Below are 26,106 nucleotides of genomic sequence, written 5' to 3'. Positions count from 1 at the left end.
GGAAATGGCATCTGCGCTCTCCTGTGTTGGGTTGATTCTTCCCAGCAGGCTCTTTATGCCTCTGGATTTGACCACATTATCTTTCCAGCAGTGCCTTATCTGTAATAAGTCTAATGATCGTGATTTAAACTATTAAAAAGGCAGAGTTACTCACTCTTTATCATTCAAGCTGCGTGTTAGGATCATACTCCAGGGGTCGATTTCATTTTCTTGGTATGTTTTTCTGAAAAATATCAAGTGTCTGTTTAGATTTCAACTGAAATATTTTTATGACTTAATTGCTGGCTGTAGAAACCAGGATATGAACCAATTTATGCTTTTAAATATGAATAATCTATACTCTTTCAAAGGAAAGTCATGAAATATGCATCCTATCTCCTGTATGGCTGGTGCCAATTTTTGTGTGATAATATTCAGCAAGACCTCATTGTATCCAGCTTGGTCCAAAAGTGAAGTCATTGGGGATGGATACCTAGAAATTTAAAATCTTTTAAACTTTTGTGGATAAAATCTTTCAAAGATATAAACATCCTTCCATAAAAAATAGACTTTATCAAGCAGGATGATGTCCTTGTACAAATTGAGGTCATTATTACACAAGTTGCAGTCCTGGACAGTTAAACGATGAAATGCTCAGAAACTACTTGTTCCATCCTAAAAACCAGTGTTCATGCTTGTTAAACCAATAACCTTAATTTGGTAAACAGTACAAATTCCTTATTTATGCCCAATCAGAATGAATAAGAGGTAGCCAGAAAAATACTAATACTGAACAATACAGGCATCTTGTAGAGGCTAGAGGGGGTCCCTCTGTGAGCCTTCCACATATCCATATCATTGAGGCTGGCACTGTGTCCTCAGTGGGAAGGGAAGAGACTGGCTTGAAGAATGCTAGCATTTCGTGTTTGGGCAGACAAGGAAGGGTTTGCACAAGAGGAGGGAAGATGCCAAAAAGATTAAAGGAAATGAAGGGATGACTTGTCAAGGAAGTAGAAGGAAGGGAACAGAATGGCCAACAGTGTCTCAGTTTGTGGAGGAGTCAAGTAAAATGAGGACGGGAAGAGCCCATTGGATTTCTCAACTTAGGGGTCACTCAGTGGAATGATGGGACCCAGATTGGTAGAGGATTTGAGGAAGGAGATTAAGATAGCATAAAAATCCAGCTTTGAAGCCATAGAGTGAATGAGTTTATATAAAATAAACTAAGCTAAGCACAGATCTTCTGGAAAAGGGAAAAAAGGAAGCGGAGAAAAAAAGACATGAACATCAGGGAGAAAACTAGGAAGACTCAGCATCGGAGAATGAATAGTAGGAAATTTCTGGAAAGAGGGATCACCAGCAATGCAGAATATTAATTGTGGAGAGATCAAATAGGATGAAGCCTGAAAAGAGGCCAAAGATACCGGGCTCCCAGGAGGTGAGGAATAATCCTTGAGAGAACAGGTCTGTTAAGATGCTGAATGCATAAACCTAGATTCCAGGAGACTGGATAGGAGTGTGGCCTCACTCACAAATGGTAAAGTCACGCAGTAAGAGTAGACTCCGCCTTCACCAAATTTGTCAGGAAAAAAAGTTGAAAAACGTTGAGTTGTTGTGGGAAAAGCTGACAGCCTCAAGAAGTGAGATTGGAAGGAGCATGGTGTTGTCCTTGATCTGTTTTCGTTTGCTTTCAGGACAAGGCACAACGGGCAGTTTTGTAAGGTGAGAGAAAGTTCCATGGGAGGAGAAATATTTGATGATAGGAAAAAGGCAAAATTTGTGGAGCCAGGACCCGTAAACCAGAGGGAGAAGATGAGGTCAAATGTGTTGATACAAACTTAGAAAGGAAGGGGAATTTTATTTTTATTTTTATTTTTATTTTAACAAGTGGTGGGGAGAGAGAGGTTGGGTGAAGCCACAAGGAGTTTGGGGAACAAAAATTTACAGCGGTTCAAATTGGACTTCAAGTTTGGCCTCAGAAACTTGATCAGTGCAATAGATGTGGGTAGAGAAGAAGAGTGGTATGTTTTGTACAGTGTGGGGGATTTGGTGGCAAATGGAATAGGAGGACATGGGCAGGAGGAGAGACTCAGGGCACCTGGCATTTCTCCTCTTAGGGTCTTTTTCTAGAGCTCTTAATGGTGTACAGATCCATCTTAAAACTCCACTGCCACTTTCTTTTTCCCCCACGTTTTTTAGTAGTGAAATCAGACAGGCTTCAGAAATTTATTTTTCTTCCACAATCACAGCGTGTCCTTGGATTGGCACTACTGCTCCTGCTCCCCCAACCCCACCGCCCGTGCTGCTGCCTTGGCCTTGTTCTCTAGCAGCTCCCCCATTGGTCTTTCTCAGAAGCCACAGAGAAGTGTGTGCTGTTTTGATAGAATGTCCGTGAACCTGAAACAGAAACACATTAAAGTCAACAGGTAATAAATAGGGTTTTTAATGTTCCAGAAGGCAGAGTTCTTACGACTTATGTTCCTAATACCTTGACCATGTGCACCTTATTGGTCTTAATCAGGAGGAAAGGGTATTTTCAAAAGTCAAACCAATCATAGCCTTTTTATTAAAATAAGTTCTGTCTCTTGGACATTGTGGGATGGAAAAACTATAGTGTGGGAAAAATTATAGCAAGGTATACACCACATGTAGAACATTGTTTTAAAAGCTATAGTAAGTGAAAGGCTCCTATAAAGACAGTAAGACCTCATTTTTCTTGAGGTCATGTATCCAACTCTGGGGAATACAGCCAAGAAAATGTAAGTCAACATGTCTTCCAAGAGTCAGAATAGGTATTGTCAAATCTGTGATATAAAATGTATAATTATAACAAACATGGGGTTATGGTTTCTCCACACATCACGTGTCAGGGCAGGGAGGCCACTGATAGCAATAGAAAATGTAAGCATCAGTAAAGGAAAAGCCGAAAGACTTCAGAAAGCTTGCTCAACAGCCCAACAGCCCGAATGCCTTATTAGAGAATCACATAGCTCCACGCCTCTCCGTATCCCTCAGGGTCGGTGGGACACCAGCTTGTACTAATTGATACACTCAGAGTCCCCCTTCTAATTCTTTTTTTTTTTTTTTTAAGATTTTATTTATTTATTTGACAGACAGAGAACACAAGTAAGCAAAGAGGCAGGCAGAGAGAGAGAGAGAAGCAGGCTCCCCACTGAGCAGAGAGCCCGATGCAGGGCTCAATCCCAGGACCCTGGGATCATGACCTGAGCTGAAGGCAGAGGCTTTAACCCACTGAGCCACCCAGGTGCCCCCCCCTTCCAATTCTTAAGATTCTGTTTAACTTTCTGTTAATCATCTCCGCCATGAACGACTTACAGTCTCTAAAGTGGCCTCCTGCCTCTGGTCTGAAACCATTCAGGGCCATCTTCTCTGTATACAAGTCCGATTTGGTCCATCCAAAGTTGAAGACAACGCGTGTGATGCTGAGGTGAGGGTCTCCTCCCTGGGAATTCTCCAATCCGCGTCACAGTGATGCCATGTCAGGGACGTTCAGCAATCATTTCTGTCCCACCTCTAAACCTTGTCCTTTGTCAACCATCCATATTAGTGGAAGTAAGCAATGGCTGGTATAATCAAAAGCAGGAGATCACCCCGTCTTTTCATTTCGCTTTGGGATTCTTCATTTCGCAGTGGATCTTTCTCCCCAGATACTTCCTTAGGCTGATATTAAAAGTAACTTGCATGTCCTGACTGTAATCCACGAGGAGCAGGAGGTGCTCCGAGCATCTTGTGCCAAAGGGCCCATGTGTGAGTGGAAATGCCATCATGGAATGGATCGTCCACATGTTGATAATTAAGTGCTGTCTACCTTGGCAAAAAAAAAAAAGAAAAAAAAATTTTTCATCCTATAGACTTCTATCGCCATGCTCCGTGGGTTGTTCGCTTTTGTATAAAGTAGATGCCCTCCACACATTCGGTGCATTGGGCTGTTGTGAGAAGGTGCTGGATTTTTCTGCCAGTTCATTACAGACACAGAATATCCTTTGCAGCTTCAGAGAAGCCACAGAGCCCACTGGTGTCTGTGCGGTTGGGCGACTTTCCTGCACCTGCAGCCGGCTTTGGCATAAGCAGAGGCTGCCTGGCGAGTTGTTCTCTCCACCTTCTGCAGAATCGCATCTCTAATTGCTTGTGATCTACCAAGGAGGAGTAAGTGTTAGAAGAGACATTTTCACAATGGTAGATCTCTGTTGAGTGCATATAGCAGTGTGAGTCAGGTTGTTTGTAAATGCATTGCGATGAGCCTAATCTGCAACTCAAGAGAGCCATCAGGGTGGGGGGATTGAGTTGTTAAGTGTGAGCACTTCCTAAACTTGAAAGGAAATTGAAAGTTGCGGTTCCTATAGCAACCACAGCTCAGACACATTGCAAATTCACATATATTAATGTATTTAAATCAAATTCTCATATACAAATATAGTGTGATGGATTTAGAGTTGCTATGGAAATTGAGTCTGTGCTTTCTCTTTTCCTTGGGGACTTGAGTGTTCCAGCCTTAAAATGAGATCAATAGAAATATTAGATGGTTTCAAAAAGGAAACAACCTAAGGAGTATAGTGGGATAAAGGATTTGAACAGTCATACTTAAATCCCTAAATGTAGCTATAAAGAAATACTAACAGTATTTTTCCAAATCTATGAATATGCGACTGCTCTCTCAATTATCTTTAATTTGGGTTCTCTATGGCTGTTCCTAGGATCTTAACAAGGTGACCAGGTTAATTGGTTTATTTGTTGACTACCCGTAATCTAAGTAAGCATTATCTGTCACTTTTTTGGGGGAAAGAAGAGTTGCTTTTACTTTCCCAAAAAGTTTGTTCTGTGTTTTTAGAAGAGGCAGTGAAATGTGGCAGTTTGGTGATTTTGTCCTTGTTCTGATACAGATTTTATGGCCATGTGCACTTGAAAAGAATATGTATTCTGCAGTTGTTGGTTGATTTAGTGTTTTAGAAATACCAGTTAGATCAAGGTGGTGGATAATGTTACCCAAATCCTCTATATTTTTACTCATTTTTGTTTTTGTCTAATTCTAACAATTGCTGTGAAGATGGTGTTACATCGATTGTGGAGTTGTCTTTTCTCCCTTCAGTTTCTCTTAATTTTTGTCTTCTGTCTGTAGGGCTCCATTATTAGATGCATACATATTTATGATTAAGTCTTTCCAGTGAATTGACCTTCAGATTTTATGAGGTATCCCTCTTGATCTTTTTTAAAACTTAGGGGTTTTTTTGTTTGTTTGAAAGATTTTATTTGACAGAGATGGCCAGAGAGGGAACACAAGCAGGGGGAGTGGGAGCAGGAGAAGCAGCCTCCCTGCTGAGCAGGGAGCCTGATGCGGGGTTTGATCCCTGGACCCTGGGATCCTGACCTGAGCGGAAGGCAGACACTTAATGACTGAGCCACCCAGGCACTCCAAACTCTTAGTTTTGAAGTCTATTTTATCTGATACTAAACAGCCACTCTACCTTTCTTATGCTTACTGTTTGCTTGGTGTATCCTTCCCCGTGATAAGTTAAATTTCTATCTATCTTTGACTTTATATTTGAAGTACCTCTTAAAAAAGCATATAGTTGGGTCTTGCCTTTTTATTCATTCTCATAATCTCTGGACATTGCAGTATCCAGTCCATTACAATTTAATGTAATTATTGATTCAGCTGGATTTAGGTCTACCATATTATCACTTGTTTTCTGCTTGTCCCCTCTGGTTTTTGTTTCTCTTCCCTCGGCCCCGCCCCCCTTTCTTAAAGTAGGCTCCACACCCAGCTTGGAGCCCAACATGGGGCTTGAACTCCCAACCCTGAGATCAAGACCTGAGCTGAGATTGAGAATCAGATGCTTAACCAACTGAGCCACCCAGGGGCTTCTGTTTCTTAGGATTTTCTTTTTTTTTTTTTTAGTCTTATTTTACAATAATTGACGTATATCACTGTATGAGTTTAAGGCATACAGCATGATGGTTTGATTTACACGTATTGTGACATGATCACCACAATAGCTTCAGCCAACATCCATCTTTTCATAGAGATACAATAAAAAGAAACAAATCTCTCCTTGTGGTGAGAACTCTTCGGCTCTAGTCTCTTAATAACTTTCCGAGACATCATACATCAGTGTTAGCTGTAGCCGTCATGTCGTACGTTACATCCCTAGCACTTACTTATCTTATTGCAGCTGGAAGTTTGTACCTTTTGCCACCTTCTTGCAGTTCCCCCTGCTCTCTGCTTCTGGTGACCACAAGTGTGATCTCTTTTTCTGAGTTTGGTGGTTTGTTTGTTTTAGAGAGTCTACCCGTGAGATCATACAGTCTTTCTCTTTGTCTGATTTATTTCACTTAGCATAATGCCTTCAAGGTCCACCCATGTTGTTGCAAATGGTAGGATTTTGTTGTTTCTTTTATGGCAGAAAAATATTCCTATGTGTGTCTGTCCCACAATTTATCTGTTTATCTATCGATGGATGTTTAGATTATTTCCATGTCTGTTGGCCATTGTAAATAACACTGCTGTGAACATGGGGGTGCAGATACCTTTCCGAGTTTTCATTTCCTTTGGATAAATAACCATAAGTAGAAATGATGGATCATATGGTAGTTGTATTTTTAATTTTTTGAGCATCCTCCTGATGGTCTTCCGTAGTGGCTGCATCAATTTCCATCCCTACCAGCAAGCAGGGCACAAGGGTGCCCTTTTCTCCACATCCTCGCCAGCATTTCTTCTTTCTTTTCTTTTGCTGATAGCTGCTCTGATCAGCATAAAGTGGTATCTCATTGTGGTTTTAATTTACATTTCCCTAATGAATGCTTATGTTCAGCACCTTTTCATGCACCTGTTGGCCTTTCATACATCTTTGAAGAAATGTCTGTTAAGGTCCTTTGTCCACTTTTTTAAATGGAGGTGAGTTGCTTGCTTTTTTGTTATTGGGTTATATGAGTTCTTTATTGTATTTTGGATATTAATCTCTTGCCAGATACATGGTTTACAAATACTTTGCCCACTCTGTAGGTTCTCTTTTCACTTTGTTGAGGGTTTCTCTTGCTAAAGCAGAAGGATTTTAGTTTGATGGAGTCCCACTGACTGTTTTTTGTTGCATGTGCCTTAGGTGCCATATCCATATTCTGGAATTTTAAAAGTATTGTACATTCCTTCCAAATTTGTTGCCTCCCTACCTATATCTCTTCGCATTAATTTTTTTTAGTGGTTGCTCTAAGAATTACAATATATATACTTACCTTTTCACTGTGGACTTAAAAATCATATTTTATCTCTTCATGTAAAATGTGGAATCCTGGCAGCCTTTCCTCCCACTGTCCTTTGTTATACTTGTCATCTGTCTATTACTTCCATATGCATCATAAATCCCGCAAGGCAATGTCACAACTCCGGCTTTAAGGCGGCATTGCTCAGTTCGTGGCTTCTGAGCATTTCAGATGTGCTTTTCTACACTGAAATGTGCTGTGTGTGTAAAAAACTTGCTGGCTTTGGAAAACTTAGTGTGAAGAAAATGAATATAAAACCTCTAATAATTTCATTGATCACATGTAGAAATTATATTTTGTATATATTGTATGTATTTGCACATATTAAAATAAATGTCCTTAAATTTTTAAATTACAAGATTAACATTCCTTTTCTATGAGGCAGTACTATTTTAACCAATCATATGTATTTTAAAGAAATTAAAAGAAAAAATAGGGGGCTTTTCCCCAAGTTTTTACCATTTTCCCTCTTCTTCAGTCATTTCTGTAGACCTGAGTTCCCTACTGATTCCATTTCTCTTCAGAGCAGGTCCAGTGGCAACGAATTCTTTAATTTCCTTTCTCTGTAAATGTCTTTATTTTACCTTCATTACTGAAAATTTCCATAGATAAAGAACTCCAGCGGATCATCCTTTCTTCGTGCACCTCAGAGCTGCTGTTTCAGTGTCTGTGGCCTCCAAAGATAAGAAGTGCTTGTTCATCCTTCTTCCCCAGCATGCAGGAAGTTGGTTTTCTCTGGGTGCATTCCAGATTCCCTTTATCTCTGGTTTCCAGTCGAGTGCCCAGGATGTGCCTAACCATGGTTCTCTTTGAATTTATCTTGTTTTGGAGTTCATTTAAGCTACTCAAATCCCAAAGTTTATGTATTTTACCATATTTAGGAGATTTTCAACCATTTTTTCAAATATTTTTTCATCTCCATTCTCTCTGTCCTCTCCTTCTCGGACACCATTTATCCATATGTTGGAGCTTTTGAAATTATTCCTTAGGTTCCTTAGGTGCTGTTCACTTTTTCCCCAACATTCTTTCTCTTCTTTACATAATACAGCTTCAGGTTACCCTCTTTTTCCTCTGTTCCCTCTCTTCAATTGAGCATTTTAAAAATTTCAACTATTGCATGTTTTCAGTAGTAATTCACTTTTTTCTTTCTCTATTGATATTGCCTGCCTTTCATTTATTACGACCATCTTTCACTGAATGTGGTTATGTAGTTGCTTTAAAGTTCGTGTCTGCTGATTCCACCATTCTGACCTCCTCGCGACTGGCATCTGTCGGTTTTGAGAACGTGTCACATTTTCCTGGCTCTTCATAGGTTGATTAATTTTAGATTGTATCGTAGACATTGTGATGTTTTGTTAACATTGCAGCTTTTGGTGTCTTGCTCCAAAGAGTGTTGATGTTTTTGGTTTAGCAGGGACTCAATTAGAGTCCAAATAAAAAGTTAAATTTCATTGAGCGTGTCCAGAAAGGCCTGTGCCTTCACACAGGACTTCCTTTTCCTCATTACTGACAAAACCTATGTCTTCACTTACCTTTTGGGAAGAATCTGCCCTTAAACACAAATGTTGTTCTCATCCCAAAGCCATTATTTATTCCAAGAAACGCATTTTCCCATTTCTGCTCTTTAGACCAAACCAGTCCATGACGGCATCTGACGTCTGAGCCATAGGGGAGGCTTGTCCCTTCATGGTCTCCCCATCAAAATGAGTCACGTCTGTTTATTCATATTCCTGCTATTATTAACTGTCCTCACAGCCCCCCATCATCTAACCATATACTGTACCACCCACACACCTGCTCACTTCTTCAAGGATCAAACATTCGTCTTAAGAGCTCATGTAATACCAACTCAAAACAAGAGGTGCCATTTTACTAGTCCCAGAATCAGCGAGAATTGCTTCCCAGGAGCTGCTAGCATGTCTTATTACGTGAACACTCGGAAATAAGTAATTACTTTCACTCCTTCCCTACCCTGTGTTAGCGCTGCATCCCCTTGGTCTCTTGCTAGTATGAAACCACCTAGTCACTGAGCTACCTTCCAGGTAATGGCTGCTAAGGGGAGGGAGAAGGGTATTGGTCGCTTTGTTCCTCCAATTACATATGTGTCTTGTGTAAGATACATAGGATGCACCACTGGACATCGGGATATGTTTCTCCTCAAAGAATAATTGAAACTGCATTTCTCAACCTGTAAAGATAAAAGCACGGCACACAGCATGAGCAGGGCCATGCCAGGATACGGACTGTGAGTTTGGAATATTGAGAGCACAGATAGGACCAGAGACATGAAGAATGCAGGAGCTTCAGATAGGAATCTTCTGGTGGTATCTGAACCGAAGGCCGAGAACCTTCTTCCTAGGAGCAGGCATGCATTTTTCATTGCCATCTCAATCTGTTTGCTTACTGAGACAGCATCTTTGACAGGTATTTACTAACCCAGTGTACAACCTTTAGTTATTTTGGCTTTTTGAAATCAAAATAGGACCTAGTTTTGCATAAAACTAGAGTTATTGAAAGCTTAGAGATCAGAACCTACAACTATCATCCCTTTCTTTGAGGTGGGGAAACTGAGGCACAGAGAGGGTCTGTAACTTGCCAGGGTCAGACACTAGAAATGGGGGCCCCAGAGTTTAAAGTTTAACCCTGTGATTCCAGAAACTACACTCTTAAACCATTATACTGCCTCTGAAATATCATGGCTACAGTCTTGTTTTACGTTCTTATCTCCTCCTCACACTCCTCTGAACTGCAGTAAATTTTCACAAACCACATTCAAATTGCACAGCCTAGGGAGGACCTAAAAGACTCTGCCATGCCCTAAAGGCTTGAGACAGAGCACATGCTGTTCAATTTGAATGGTATTTGTTTTTTAAAATAGCAATAATTTTGAAGTTTATAAGTGGTCTCATGCATCCTTGCAACAGGTTCTTGGTGGGCATTCCTCTACCTTCTGTAAACTCATCAGTGCAGGAATTATGACCCCCGAGCAGAAATGTGTGTGAAGCCTGGCGTACTGAGCCCCTGATGAGTGGGATTACCAGTCTTGGATTTCTTAATCCTTTGATTCAAATCCTTCTCTGAGTAGACGGCCTGGGTGATTTCAGAGGGAAGAATATAATACAGCCCTCAGACAAAACCGGCACATGTTTCGGCACTCCGTCCCCTGCTTCCCTCCCACGGGACTCTGCCAAGGACAGATGGCCACCTTTGTTGTCCCACCTGTAGCTGGGGAGCCAACCCTCCTGGTCCTTCCGTAAACAGTACTGAGCCCTTTCATAACCAGCATCAGGTCATTTTTACTGCTTCCTGACTATGCTGAAATACTAATTGGCTTTGCACTAAATTCCACAGGTTACTCCGATCATCCCTTTTCTCTCCAAAGGAATAATAACTTGGTGTTTGGCTTCTTAAACTCACAATAAAACTTGCATGGCCTCAAAAAGCAATGACTTAGCATTTATTCTTAGTTTTCATAAACGGAATATCACTGGTCACCCATGCACCTGTTTTTCTTCCCTTTGTCACTTGGTATGTTGGGCAGGAATAGAAAACAGTTTTGACTTTGAAGAATTTTCTAGACTCCCTTTGAATTGGGTGAACTAAACTATCAGCCAGTTCTGTCTTGCTCAATCATTTTTTCTCCATTTGCCTGACACATAGAAGGTTCTCATTTAGAATTTGTTGAATTGATTTAAATTGAATCACTGAATGTCCATTTGGATCCAGGAAGATGCAATCCGTAAGCTGATACATGGCTGTTCTTGACATTTTCCTGTCACTTCTGTCCCTGAGGAGCCCCTGTATTATAGCTCAGGAAATAGTGTGGTGCCCTACACAGTAGCTCCAAAAATAATTTCTTAAATAGCAGCTCCTATTTAATGGACTCTTTTTTTTTTTTTTTTTATGAAAGCTTTACTTAAATTCCCATTCACTCATTCTCTCAACATGTATTTTAAGTCACTGTAAGAGGTTCTGGAGATACCTGGATTCTGGAGATACCGTGATTCAAGGAAGGTACAGTCTTGTGACAAAACATGGCAGTAAAAAGGCGGTAGCTGTCAAGTGAGGTACATGCTGTCAGGGTGTGTAGGAAGACCCCATGAGCTGGTCTTGCATGTTCTAGAAAGGCTTCTCGAGGGAAGAGTGAGATTGGACTGAGACTTGCTGAATGAGTAGAAGTCAGCCAGGTCAAGAGTAGGACAGGAGCGCTGAAAGCAGAAAGAGCAGAATGTTGACGTCAACAGAGAACATGCCTATTGAGTGAACGGCACGTTGTTCCACATCAGTGTTGAGATTGTAAGGCTGTGGAGGTGAGTGGGGCCCTCGTATGAGTTGAGAGGCGGTCTCCATGTGTGTTGCTGCAAAACATCCGCTACAAACTTAGCAGCATAGACAAGCACGCGTATTGTCTTCCACCTGCTGAAGTCTGGGCCCCGCTTAGCTGAGTTCTCCGCCTTAACTCAGGCAGCAGTTCAGGGGTCTGCTGGGGCTCTGGTCTAACAGAGGCTTAACCAGGGTGCGCTCTCTTGGGTTGTGGCTGTTGCTTTCAGGCTGCAGAACTGAGGCTTCTGTCCCTTGCCGGCAGCTGCTCTCAGTTCCCAAAGGCCACCTGCAGTTCCTCACCACGTGGACTTTTCCAGCATTCAGGCTTCTTCAAGGCCAGCAGGAGGATTCTCACTAGCAGGTAGGCTAGCCAAGCAGAGTTCTGTAGATGCCATCATCAGGAGAGTCACGTCCCATCACCTGTGCCCTATTCTCTCAGAAGCTAGAGGCGAGGGACTGTACAAAGGTGGGAATACGAGGTGAAGCTCATTGGGGGGAGGGGGTCACCTTGGGTTCTGCTGGTCACAGAGGTTTGTACTTTAAAGGGGGCAGTTGGAAGTCATTAAAAAGTTTTAAGGACAAGTTTGCTGTTTAGTAATAGAGAATCCATGCAGGGTGTAGAGGTACAATCCAGAAGACTAGCTAAGAAGCTGTTACAACAGACGATCCAGGGCAGGAGGTTGGCCGAAGCGAAGGTCATTGGCCATGTGGGTTACGGAGACTTTCTAAGGAGATAGAGTTGATGACACTTGACCACTGGATGTGAGAAGGAAAGGAGAAGGGAAGTCAAGGGTAAGTGATGCACACGTTTCTGGCTTAATGGTTGGTTGGTGGAAGCAGAGAGCTGGGGGCAGGAGCCACGTGCCGAAGAGGAGAGTAGAGGACTGCGGTGGGGCTCAGCCCTGGTCCTCACCCCGCTGAGCTCCAGCTGCACCATGGCCTCAGACCCTGACTGTCTGTCTGTCTCTCCTGTTGGCAAGGGAGTCTGGGTAAGATAGTGTTCATGGAGCTCAGCTGACTGGCCTCCATTAGGAAAACAACCTCAAACACTGGTCTTGACCATGGAGTCAGTAGGTCTGTATCTACACTCTCAAGTCATTGTGTTTCCCCCAAATAGCCGTCTTAATTTGTAAGCCTTTGGCTGAGAGGACTGCTGTCTGCCGGGAGCGCGGGGGCTCTGCGAGGTCACAGCCATGCTTGTGTGTTTTCCTTCTTGATGGTCTGGCTGCGTTTGCTGGCCTGTGTCAGCCTCGAGCTTTTCTCATTGCTGCAGGGAACAGGCAAGGGGGTGTTCGCCTAAATGGCTGGGATTCTGAGGTGATTGTTTTCATGGGAGTGAGGGAGTCTCACTGTTTGTAGAGAGAAACTGCTCGGAGGACAATTTGAACTAAGATAGTGATTGGTTAGCTCCTCCCGTGTTTAAAAGCACACTTCATTGTCTACTGAGATCTGAGAGGTGAGAAAAGCCAGTTTATCACAAGAAACACACACACCACATTTAGGTAACTTTTCAGAGGTTTGATTTTTTTTTAATACTTGAGCCATTTGAAGAGGAGGAGTTCTTTCGTGTACTTTTCCCCACTATGAAAAATTCTCTGAAACCATAGTGACTCAAGCAGAGCCTGGAAAATACTGGAGAATCACATGATGGCTAAAAATAAGCACATCATCTCCAGCAGGGACAGTAACCAGGGCAGAAGTAACTCGGTTTTGTGAACGCTCACACCGGCTGGACGCACTCAGGCCCGCTTGCCCATCCCAGGGCCAGGCTTTGTGACCTGTGGTGGGGGAAGGGGTGCCCCCAAGGCCCTGGGGCTCTGGGTCAGGGTGAGCCACACCCTCCCCAGGCCCCTGACTCTTGGTGTAGCTCACTGGCATGCGCTCCCAGGGCAGAGCCAATTAGCAGACTCTGTGATGCACCCTGAGCAGTGAGTTGGGAGGGACACAGGCTGACTTGGAGCTACTTTTCTTCAGCCTTCTCCCACCCCCGGAATCAATAGCAGATGCCATTGATGAGAGCAGGGCCTTTTGCTACGGTTCGGATGGCAAAATGTGAGTTGTATGCAATGGCCAGGCGTCTGTGCCTCTTTTAGAGGGTACGTGATAGGCTTGTCTCGGCTGGAGCATTGGAAATGACTTACCAGAGAGAACACTGTCTTGAGTGCTCCCTGCTCATACCTAGGAGAAAGCGTGCAGCGGCCTCCTCAGTGGCCACTCGTCTGTTCTCCACACAGCCTGCAGCCCGCGGCACTCCTCTGCTCAGCAGCCTGCACTGGCTCCCCTCTTCCCTCACAAAGAAAGCCCACGTCCTAAGTCCTAAGCCCAGCCTCGGAGGCCCTGATGATCTCTGCCCCGGGCTTCCTGGGCTCCGGCACCCACCTGGCTCCTGGACAGATGAGGCTGGGCCTTTGCCTGGAGTGCTTGGCTCCTGGCTGTCCGCAGGGCCGCCTACCCCCTCTCAGGTCCCTATTCACACCTCACTTTCTCAAGGAGACCCTGAAGTAAGGGTTACTCCTATAATTGGCATGTCCCTTTCAGGGATCCCAGAAGTTGTGACTGTGGAGTTGTCATAAGAGATGTAGGCTTCTTTGAGGAATGGGACTTCTGAACCAGGCAAACCCCCCCACACACGTGCGTCACGTCAGTACTGGACTGACGCATGACCCCCACCAGCAGTGAACATTTAACTGTCCTTCCAAGGGGGCCTGAGTCTAGTGAGGCCCATGGAAGTCTTGTGGGTCTGAGAGGAGTTGAGACTGGAGAGAGATGAGTGGTGGATGCTCCGGTTCCCCAAAGAGGGTCCTGCAAAGAGCTGCTCACCCACCCCACCTCTGCACTGCTCACCCCTGCCCTCCTCTACCTTTCTCTTTTCCATAGCATTTACTTGCTAGTTTACTATGTTATTGATTATCAGTTCCCCCTGTTAGAATGTAAATTCCACCAAGACCAGCATCTTCGGTTTCTTTCACTGATGTATCCCAACTGCCTATAGCTTGCCAGGTACACGGGAGGGGCTCAGTAAACATGAGCTGCGTGAATGAATGAGTCAAAGTAATTTAAGAAGAAACACAGAGACTTGGGCTACAGCCTGCTGATTTTCAAGATAGAGAGTAAATGGGACAGGAGAACTTGTACCTTGGTGCCCACTGGTGGTTTATGGATTAAAATTTTTTATAGAGATTCATAGAGATTTTTTTGACAACCAGTTGGATTTTCTTATGACTTTAGCAGTTTCGTTTTTATTTTGTTAGTCTAGAAATGGGAAACCTGTGTACCTCCTCATTAGTTGAATCACCTTTCATCTGCTGAGTAATAATAATGTGAGCTAACATTTATTGAGTACCTACTATGTGCCAGGCTCTTGTATAAGAACTTTCCATGTACGAACTCGCGTGTTGTTCCCAACTCCAGGAAACAGGCACTGCTATTCCAGTCTTTAACATGAGTCCTGGCAGCAGCCCAAGTCACACCACTCAGCCAGTAGCAGAGCCAGGACTCCTGGCTGTAGGTGCCCCCCACCCCCCCCCCCCCGCCAGCTTAACCATTGCCTCCCTAAGGGCACGATGAGGGATAGCCATTTCCAGTCCACTCCCACACAGTTGATGTGCTTCGTGCCAGGCTTCAAGGTGCTCAGAAAAGGAGCTGCCCTCTTTTACAAGCTGACACTAAAGTAGCAAAAAGAACCCAACTTTGCCACTGGCCGCACTGGTGACAGAAGCCTGAAGGGCCATGAACTAGTAATTTCCGAATCAAAGAGCCAGCCTCTTAATAATCCCATGAGTCGGAGCCTCCCGGAACCCCAGCTACTTGCTGCTCCTTTTGGACTGACCTCTGGCCACTGACGTGCTTTTCTTTTTTCGCCCTCAGAGAACAGATGACAGAACCTACAAAGGGAAGGTATGGAGCCATTTTTGAAGGAAAGGGGCAGCTCTTGAATTTGCAGTGATCATAATTGTGGGGACTACAGTGGGACCACTCTGGTGTCCATTTTGTCACTGAGGAGGAAACCCTCTTCCTGTGGGAATCAGCTCTTCTCCTCAGTCCAGCCCCATACTCTATCCCCAGCAGTGGCTTTATTTACTTTTATTTTAACCAAGTTCATTATCTCGGTTAAAAATCAAAATCTATTTGCCAAGGTAAAGGGGATAAGGACATGAGGTCAGATCATCCACAAATAACTGATCAGTGTAGGTACAGTGTATCTTCTGCCAAGTTTCAGGTCTGTGGGAGTTTGTTTTGTTTCGTCTTTTAAAGGTTTTGTTTACTTGCGGGGAGAGAGAGTATGAGCACCAGCAGGGGCGGGGGCAGAGGGAGAAGCAGGCTCCCTGCTGAGCAGGGTACCAAAAGTGGGACTCGATCCTGGGACCCTGGGATCATGATCTGAGCCAAAGGCAGATGCTTAACCGACTGAGCCACCCAGGTGCCCGGGGTTTTGTTTCTGAGCTATAACTGACATTCAGTGTAACAGTTTCGGGTATACGACATGACTGAATATTTGTATAGACTGTAAAATGGTCACCATGATAAGTCTAGTCAACATCCATCACCACACATAATCACAATTTTTTTCTTGTGATAAGAACTTTGAAGATCTACCCTTTAGCAACTCTCAAGCATACAGTGTATCTGATGCCCCAGACTTGTGTTATAACCGGAAGTCTCTGCCTTTTGACCACCTTCACCCATTTCACCCACTCCCCAGTCCCCGCTGCTGTGGGGTTTTTACTTTAGGGAGAAGGACCTGGGGGTGGAATGTGCTCTCAATGTAGAGAAGCAGCTGGGGATGACCAGAAGACTGGTTCCTTCTGAGTGTGTGTGTGTGTGTGTGTTGTGGGCACACATGTGCACGCGTGTGTGCACATGTTTTTAATGTCTCTGTGGTTCTTGTCAACAGTATTAACGTCATATTTTTAGCTCCTCTGTTTATGATTTTGGCAGAAGGAATACAGCAGATTAAGTGAGAAGAATTTTTAAATTCCATCAGAGCTCTGGCCGTGAAGGATAAAGCCAAGTAAAGTGCTTTTCTTTGCTTTAGCGTTATGAATTCATTGGGCCTCGTATGCCCAAAATGTAGCATTTTCTATAAACTTTAAGCTACTAATTATTGACATTAGACACAGTGATACTGTGACTTCACTAAGGCAGTGAATAAGGCCACTCGGTTTTGTTTTTTTTACAACTATGGTTAAAATGTCTTAGAATCATATTTATACACCAAATCCTAAAGGCATTAATTAAGACACAACTGCTCAAAGACTAGCATTGTAAATCATGTCCATATCCAATGAGTAAAGGCAGAGAATTACAGGGACTTGCACAGAATTTATGTCTCTTTTCCTCCGCTTCTGAAACTCCTTTTTCTTTTGAAAGGGAAAATTAGGGAGAGGGAGAAAAGCTTGAGGGAAAAACAATTCTTGTAAAACAGGGCTACCACTAATTATGTTTTCAGGACATCACAAGCAGCTTGAAAAAAAAAAATTGTGGAATGGTTGATAGCTGCAAGGAAAAAAAAAATATCTGCGTTACAGCTGAAGTGCTGCCTCCCTTTAAAAGCTCTTATGTAAATGTTTTTCGTGGAAGCATCTTTGAGCCAGGAGGCACGGGAAGGCATAGAAGCAGAGTCACCCTGAATTAGGGCACGTTCTGGGCAGCCGGAAGGCAGCCACTGAGGACCCTGATCTCTCAAGGCAGGATTAGAGGCTACTAAGGACAGTATTGGGTCATTTCACAAAGTTGGAATATAAATGGCAGTTTACCTAAAAGTGACCTACCAATGTTAAATTTGCTGACACTGATCATTATAATTTTCTCGGCATTTCCTTATTCTAGCAGCCCAGCACCCCAGAGATGCTGGGAGACAGCCTGGCACCCCAGAAGCTGGGTACTCTTCAAGAGTACGGTGGTTTGAAAGGAAGACCGTGAAACTTTTAAAGCAAATAAACAAAAACAGAGTTCTTTGCGGTCTAAGGAGTGTGATCTACTTTAGGATACTGTTTCCTCTCCTAAAAAGTAAACCAAGAAATCTTTAAACAGAATGAATGAAAGACTTCATTTTCATTTTTGTAAGTTTTATGATTTGGTATTTCTCTATGTGCTAGCCGGGAGGGGTAAATGACTTCCATATCAAATAGCAGCTCAAGGATTTAAAGAACTCACTTTACATTTTTTTGAAAAAGGAGCTTTTACTTTAACCCTTTAATTGTGTAGTTTGTTGTTGTTTTTTTTTCCTGTGGTTTTTTTTTTTTTTTTTTTTTTTTTTTTTTTTAACTTGGAACCTCTGAAGACACTAAACTCTTCCATGCATCTTTCCTGTTCTTCGATTTCTTCCTTCCTTCAGAGGTCTGTAAATGCGCAGGTGGCTGGCCCTGCCCTCCCACGCCCTCCGTCCACAGACATTTCACTCCGAGTGATCACTTTCTTTCCAAACAACTGAATCAGAATTTCAAAAAGCCTGACTTTAGCTTTCAGATACTAATTACTTCATCTGTAACTAAATTGTTCCAATTCATTTTCCATGCCTTTGTCCGGCCTGTGAGTGACTGTCCAGGGCAGGGTAGGAGTGATTCTTCCATCCCGCATGTAACAAGTACAGGTGCCCGAGGGCAGACCCCCTTCCCCTTCCCAGCGGCAGAGGATGCCAAGTCTGATTTTCTTTGTTTTCATCTTTCACCTCTCGGAGAGATCCACCAGCCACGTGCGTGTGTACCAGGTGAAAGGGGACTCCGTGCCCCAAACGACCTGGACAGGATCCATGAAACACAGGGGGCCTTTTAAGGCCAAGACCCTAACCCAAGGCCAAGTTGGGCTCTGCCTGGAGCAAGGGATGTGGTTCCTTGGGAAGAAGCTGCGCCTGGGACAGCGTCTGTCCCTACAGCCACTCCGGCCTGTCCCCCAGGAGCTGTGCCGTGTCTGCTGGGGGCCCCCTCTTCCTCTGCCCGCCAGCTTCCGTGTTTATTTTTAGTTCTCTTTTCTGTTGGTATCATGGTCTTGCGGGAGGCTTTGGCTTGTCTGTGAGCCTTCCTCTTTGACTTCATATCTAACATTTTAGGTTTTCTTCAAGCTGCCTTTGATGATGTCCTAGAAATATAACACATAATAGCTTTGTTTTACAAGCAATCAGCTTCTATTCCTTCCATGTTTTTCTTTCAAAATTTGCATGAGACTGGGTAAGGCAGGGTACAGGAATGAGTGATAAACATACGTCCGCTACTGCACCTGGCCCCATCGTGGCTGCTGACCTGCCTGGGGAAAAGGGCCCAGCATGGGTCAGGCACACTCCTGGGGAGCCCCTCCTGCAAGGCTGTTTCCTTCAGGAGAGGCCGCAGAGAGTTGGCCCAGCACAAGCTAGCTTGTGCCTCTGTACTCAGAGTTAAACGCTTACAGTGACTTACAATGATGTCCCTACTTGTACTTGGTCCTGATCCCAAGCGATAGCCAAAGGTAATCTTGAAACCAAGTAAGAGCTCGCCTTGTGGGAGGCTGGTGATGTTTTCGTTGGGTTTCCTGCATGTGTTGCCGGTGCGTGCTGTCAGCGACTTTGATGTTGGCATCAGTTCCGCGATCTGTTGCTGGTAGCTTTATCCTGGACGGCTATCTCTCCTAGGAGTTCTTTTAATGTATTATAAAAGCTTGTATTGAGTGTTGCCTCTGGGTCAGGCATGGAAATTGGCCTTGGGAGCATAAAATGGTAAACAAAACAGATGCAACTCCTACTCTGCCATGTTTAAGTCTTCTGGGAGATCAGGCCTAAGGCGAGGGCCACAGCGTTGCCGGGGACAGGTGCTGCGGCCTCCCAGAGCAGCAGCGTCCAAGCTCAGACCTGCGGGATGCAGCACTTAGTCACTCAGAGGAGGGGAACGGGAGTGATTCTGGCAGAGGGGCCAGCCCGAATCCTGCTGTGTGGTCCGTAGTCAGGAACGCTGCCTTGTCCCTGAGAAAGTTGAATGCGGCCGGCCTGGCCATTCTGACTCCACTGTCACTCCGTGAAACCCCATGAGCTCCTGAAGAGCAGGGATCTCCGGCACGACGTGCTTCATGGTAGGCCCTGGATAAGCGTGTATTTAGTACATAAGAGGTGTTGAACGTTGTCTTGAAGCTGCTTTCCGTTGGACTTTATTGGTATAAAAATATGATATACTGCTTATAAAAAGGTCTGAAGTAACTTGATTTTCTAGAAGCTTTTTCCCCAGCGAGGCTGGCTGGTAGCTGCCCTCAGAGGAGGCCCTTGCCAGGTCAGCATGTCCTCCCCCTGTGTCCTCTGCTGTTAGCCACATTGTTTTCTCTACTCTGTTCGTATGGTCTTTAGTGAGCCTGGCCAGTCGACCACTAGAAGTGCTCCGGAAGTATCTTCTGTGGGCTTTTGCAGAGATGGAGGATCCTTGCAGCCCAGTGGGAAACACAGATGAACCAAAGCCTCAGCTCTCTGGAATCCTTGGGAAGGTCTTCGGCATGGGCCAGGTTTTCAGCATGGGCGAGGTTTTCAGCTCCCTGAGGGTTTTACCTTCAGGTACTCGAACTGTTTTAAGTCGATTCCCAATTTGATTTTCATGTTAAAATATAGTAGGCCTTTTCCTAGAAATTTTTAGAAGAAAATTCTTTTTTCCCTTGTCACAGATTTTAAAGGGTGTGATATTGCCAGTGCTTTCTGAGGGGGTGTATGATTTTGCCTTTACACCCAGGGACTCCAGGCACCTGAACTCTTGGGGTTTGCTACATGATTATTAGGAGATTGGTTGAAACTTGTAACTGCTGTCAGCACACTTGGCTTCATTAGCCCCTGCCTCTTTCTGATCTGTTAGTACTGATAAACTGGGAAACTAGAAACCACAGAACCAGGTTGTATTTACTTGTTCACGTGTTTCTTTCAACATTTGTACCTTCAGAAAATATACGTTCAGCCAGGCGTGGTGCTAAGTACTGGGGTTACGACGGTGAGGGACGCTGGTTCCTTGTGCTCCAAGAGCCTTCTGGAGAAGCAGGGGTTATGGGAGCATGGCGGGGGATCGGGCGGAGCACCTCCCCACCAGGCTGAGCTGCCGTGTGGTGGAGACCAGGTGGGCCCCCGGTAATGGCGCTGCGTTTCTTAATGCATGAAGTGTGTAAACATCGTTGCACAGTTTTGGCTGCAGAGGCCACTTCCTGTGTCTGTCATGTTCTAGACTGTGAGTGCCTATTAGGAGCTGAGCTTCCAGTGGGCAAGATCTTACCTGACATCAGTGACCTCCCCCCGCCTCCTGCTCCGCTCAATTTCTACCATTATTAGTGGTGCTGTTGAATCACTTGGTCAAGGTGCTAATTCCAAGACCTTCCCATTGTAAAGGCAAAGGTGTATCTTTTTTCCATTACAGAAAGTAAATTTTAGGACAATACCTTGACATGTATGAATGGCTTATTCCCCCCCAAACTTCTCACTTAATGTTTTAGAGTCAGTGAGCCTTTCCTGGACCAGTTACCTTTGTTGCAAAATGGTGATTTTTCCAGTTCTAACATTTCTTCTGCATTTGCTAGCTGTCCATGTTCTAGAAAGATTTTCATATCCTCCCTCCCTCCCTTCCTCCTCCTCCTCATCATTCTCAACTAGATTTTTATTTATTGAATGTATTACAGTCCATTAGAGCCATTATTCTTTTGATATATAAAACTGCCCCGAGTGTGGCTAAGTTGGAGACATTTCCCCACTGGCTCCTGTGCCTGTTCACATTAGACCGTGAACACATCCTTGCTTCCTGACACAAGAAGGTGTCCCACCCTGTCCCTTCCCTGCCCCTCCCTTGGAATCCACCCGCTCTCAAGAAGCTCTCTCAGGGGGCACCTGGGTGGCTCAGTGGGTTAAAGCCTCTGCCTTCAGCTCAGGTCATGATCCCAGAGAGCATGGGGCTCTCTGCTCAGCGGGAAGCCTAATTTCCTTACTCTCTCTCTGCCTGCCTCTCTGCCTACTTGTGATCTCTGTCTGTCAAATAAATAAATAAAAATCTTAAAAAAAAAAAAGAAGAAGAAGAAGAAGAAGCTCTCTCAGTCCCAGTAAAACTCAGACACCAGGCCATATGGAACAGGGGCACACGCTGCTTCGGAGAGTTCATGGATCCCGGACGCTGTCAAGTGGCTGAACCTAGGAAATAGGGCAAAAATAGGCCCTTGTACTGAAGTTTTTCTAAAGTATTAATCTATCATGAGCTCTTTTTTCTTGTTCATTAGAAACTCCATTATGGTGGTGCTTCAAGATTATCTAAGAACATTTCCTCTTAAAAAAAAAAAAAAATTTAGGGCGCCTGGGTGGCTCAGTGGGTTAAGCCGCTGCCTTCGGCTCAGGTCATGATCTCAGGGTCCTGGGATCGAGTCCCGCATCAGGCTCTCTGCTCAGCAGGGAGCCTGCTTCCCTCTCTCTCTCTGCCTGCCTCTCTGCCTACTTGTGATCTCTCTCTCTGTCAAATAAATAAATAAAATCTTTAAAAATAAATAAATAAATTTTTAAATCTCTTAGTACGAGTTGTTCTTATCTCTACAGAGGGAGAAAGGACAACATAATCTCATACTGAAAGGAAAAAGTGCTCAGAAATATTAATTTGCCCAAGTGGACCCTGTCTTTGTACTTTGTGTACTGTTTTTTCCTTTTTTAAAAGATTTTATTTATTTGAGGGAGAGAGAGAGCGCATGAATGGGGGCAGAGGGAGAGGGAGAAGCAGGCTCCCCACTGAGCAGGAAGCTCAGCACCGGGCTGGATCCTGGGACCCTGGGATCATGACCTGAGCCAAAGACAGATGCTTAACCCACAGCCGAGACTCCGGCGCCCCTGTGTGCACTTTCTCAGTGTGTGTGCTACTCCTGTGATCGGAAGGGATCATTGGGGCTACCTTCTGTACTTTCTTGTGAACTTTTATACTGTACATTTGTAATCTAAAAAGCATCCTTAATGTTGCCAATATTTGTAATCTGTTCTGCTTACTTTCAGGTGCGGCTAAATCCAGTCCAGCATCTAAGCCAGGATCCACACCTTCTCGTCCCTCATCAGCCAAAAGGGCTTCGTCCAGCAGCTCAGCATCCAAATCTGATAAAGATTTAGAAACACAGGTCATACAGCTTAATGAACAGGTAACTCATCAGCCCTGGCCATGTCTCTGAGAGGGGAGGGAGGGAGCAAACACCTATAGGTCTGAGGTAAGGGAGCGGGGGCAGTAGTTTCAAGCGAGTAGGGATTAAAGAAATAGTTCAGGCAGATAAAATCAGTGGCCCAGTAGGAGCAAAAGATGTTAGTCAGAAATCAAAGCGGTACATTAATACAGAAGGACTCAGCCTCACGTAAATGCAGGTCCACGGGCCAACATCTCTCTCCCCACTCCCACCCCCCCACACACACACACACCACCTCAAGGCCCAGTCACCAGCTCCAGGCTAGACCTCGGCCTCTCTGCCCACTTCCGGCCAGTCTAGATACCCTTCACTCTTTCTCCTTCCTTTATATGGCAGCACCTATTTGTCAAGCCTGTCCTTTGGGACAGACCCCATGCTTGGTGCTAATAACATAATGAGTAGTGAGAGAGAGACCTTAGACCTTCCCTTCCCTCATAGGACTGAGAGCAGTGGTCTGAGGTGGGCGATTATGCCAGCAAAGTGAACACAGGACACTTCCCACAACAGTAGAAGTTGGATGCCACAGAAGCACCAAGCCCAACATTTGGGGGTTAGAAAGGCCCCAGTTGTGATTTAAGTTGAAAAATGTTCTTTTTTGTCTAAATCTAGCTCTCCTATCATTGAAATTTTCAATATAAAAGTTTAGGTGTGATGTCTACCTACCAGTAGCTAATTTTGCCTAGGATTAGATGTAGTCGAAAGGTAATAAAACCACTGGGAGCACAAGGCCGCCTGCAGAAGACGCCTCCCCCGACCTGAGTGAGGAGAGAGTCCTTTATCCTGGCTGCTCCCACCACTGGGAGAGGAGCCTTTATTCACGGTTCTTAGGCTGTTCCCAGAAGAGTGGCCAGGCCATTCCTGGTGATTAATCTGATTCCTGATGAGCCAGCATGAGTCTGGAAACAGTTTTGAGATAACTGTATTTGCAGTCAGGAGTCTAGTTTGAAAGCAGGGCTTGCTTAGGCGTGTCTTTACAATTCCGATCACTTTAATGAAAATGGTGAACCCCAGAGTCAGCCAGTGGGTACGACTTTGATTTGGAAACTGTGGAATGTTCCAACTACCTGCTGATTCTCACTTTGAGTCCATATGGAATTTCCAGTAGTAGGTTCTTCTTAAATAAAAGGCTGGTGTGACAGCCTCAGTGAGCCGTGGGCCACATGCCCCAGGCTCCGAGCAGATTCGAACAGACCTAGAATCAGGCGTGGGTCTCTGATGCTTCAGATTTATAACCCTTTCTCCTTAGGAACCCAAGTTCTTTTGGTATCTTTCTTTTTTTTTCTTTTAAGATTTTATTTATTTATTTGACAGAGATCACAAGCAGGCAGAGAGGCAGGCAGAGAGAGAGGAGGAAGCAGGCTCCCTGCTGAGCAGAGAGCCCGATGCGGGGCTCGATCCCAGGACCCTGTGATCATGACCTGAGCCGAAGGCAGCGGCTTAACCCACTGAGCCACCCAGGCGCCCCTCTTTTGGTATCTTTATTACCTCTCATTCTGTCACGATCTCTTTCCTCCCTGTGGTCTCCCTCTACCACACCCAAGTTTCCAACCTTCCAACCCAAAGTATAATGACACGGAAACCTCAAGATCCTTCCTGCCCCTCTCCCACTTGGCCTTAGCCAGATAGACCCCCTTCCTCTCCTTGGGGCTGGCTCCGTGCTCCCATTAGCTGTCCAGTTACTCAAAGAGCCTCCCAACCCCAGAGACCCAGAACTCATCTTCTCGTCCAAAAACGTCACTCTAGGGGGGTGAGGAAGAAGAGTGAGAGGAGCTTTCCAACGGTCTTATAATTCCTTTGTTACTTCCAAAGGGCTTCACTGCCCCCGCCTGCCCCATGCTCACCAAGGAGGGGTATGTCCGTTTGCCTCCCTCACCCCCACGCAACCCCTCAGAGGGAAGGTCACACGCCCTAAATTGTGAGCATTCTTCCAGCTGTTCACTGAGCACTGACTCCAGATCCATAGCCCTGTTTCTGTGTTCTCCCTCCGTTTTCTGTCCTGGGGGACAAAGGGGCCTCGCTGATGCTGGCGGGGAGCCACAGGGCATCACTGTGCGAGGACGGAGGACTCCGGGACAAGGAAGGGCTGGGTGGAGGCGCCTCCACTGAAGAGTGAATTACAGTCGTAATAGAGCAAGTGATGAGTGCCATAAACTTGAGGATTCTCATTTACTTGGCCTCCTGCCTCTATTCAGGCGGTCTCCCATGACAATTACAGCGATAGAAACGAATCAAAAGGCAGAGGGGAGGGGTGCCTGGGTGGCTCAGTCGGTCTGTTGAGTGCCCGACTCTTGCTTTCAGCTCAGGTCTTGATCTCAAGGTGGTGAGACGGAGCCCTGCGCTGGGTTCCTGCTGGGCGTGGAGCCTGCTCAAGATCCTCCCTCCCTATTCCCGCACCCCTGCCCGCTCTCTTTCTCTCTTAAAAAGCGGGCCAAGATGACAGCTAAAATCCTGAGGGCTGTGTGTGGAGCGCGGGTCAGCAGACAGGCAGTGGGGGGGTGGGGGGTCACCGCCGTGCTCAGGGGCCACTTGGGCTGGAGAGTGGGCACTGGTTGGCCCCGCACAGACACTGGGGTGTGGGCACCAGAGCTGGGAGGACACTGAGAGGGAGGGGAGAGAATTGAGGGGAGAGGACTTGCCCTTCTTGTCTCTTCCTCTTGACATACTCAGGGGTCCGTCCCCAGTGTCTCTTCCACCACTTTGGCCTCTGCGGCAATACCTCAGGTTTGGCCTGGCATCAGCTTCCGGGACTGGGATTGGGAACGTGGACTTTTCTTGGCCACTTCACCCGTCCTTATACACTCCAGCCCCTGTTGGTCTTTATTGGGGATGTTCACAGCTGTGCCTCCGTTCCCCGGCACATCTGGAGAACCACCAGAGGCCACCCTGGGCTGGATGTTTCTCCAGAAGCCTCAGCCCCTGTATGCTGTACAGACCACAGCACTCTCGAGAGGCAGCAAACCTGGTTTCCATGGGTTGGATGCATCCAGAGACCCTTCCTGCCTCGTCTGGGGAGAGCTGGCAGACTCAGACACCTGAAGTGCCACGATCTATCTGCTGGCACCACCACGGGCTGCAGAGGGACCCTGTGGCCAAGCTTCAGGAATGGGTTGGTTTGTTTTACAACAAGGAACGATTTCTGGAATAAGGGAAGTTTTCTTCTTCTTCTACTTAAGGCTTCTGGTTGCCTTCAGGTTTTACAAATAACCCAACCATCTTATTAGAAATAAGAGGGAAAGCTAGTGAGAGGCTCAGCGGCCTTGAGAGCCGCCTGTGAGGGGGGTCTGTGAGGTGAGTTCTGAGGGGCCATATCGCTGAGTCTTGGGCCCAGTGTGCAGGAAGGGGATGGATGGATCAGTAATTCCAGCCAGATCAATAGCATGTACAAAAGCCCAGAATTATTAG

General features: G+C 45.4%; 1 protein-coding gene across 3 annotated transcripts in view; it reads left to right on the top strand.

The window, feature by feature from the left end:
- Positions 1 to 26,106, top strand: part of MAPRE2 (microtubule associated protein RP/EB family member 2) — a 157,250-nt gene that overhangs the window by 121,566 nt on the left and 9,578 nt on the right. For all 3 annotated transcript variants that reach the window (XM_032859619.1, XM_032859617.1, XM_032859616.1), the window contains one exon: positions 22,526 to 22,665. In XM_032859619.1, the coding sequence (XP_032715510.1) occupies positions 22,526 to 22,665 (140 nt within the window). The remainder of the gene's footprint in view (positions 1 to 22,525; positions 22,666 to 26,106) is intronic.

Source organism: Lontra canadensis, unplaced genomic scaffold (genome assembly GCF_010015895.1).
Source record: "Lontra canadensis isolate GAN:19392208 unplaced genomic scaffold, GSC_riverotter_1.0 scaffold17, whole genome shotgun sequence".
In the NCBI taxonomy this organism is placed as follows: Eukaryota; Metazoa; Chordata; class Mammalia; order Carnivora; family Mustelidae; genus Lontra; species Lontra canadensis.
Note: the sequence above shows the minus strand (reverse complement) of the source record. Positions and strands in the feature narration are given on the sequence as shown.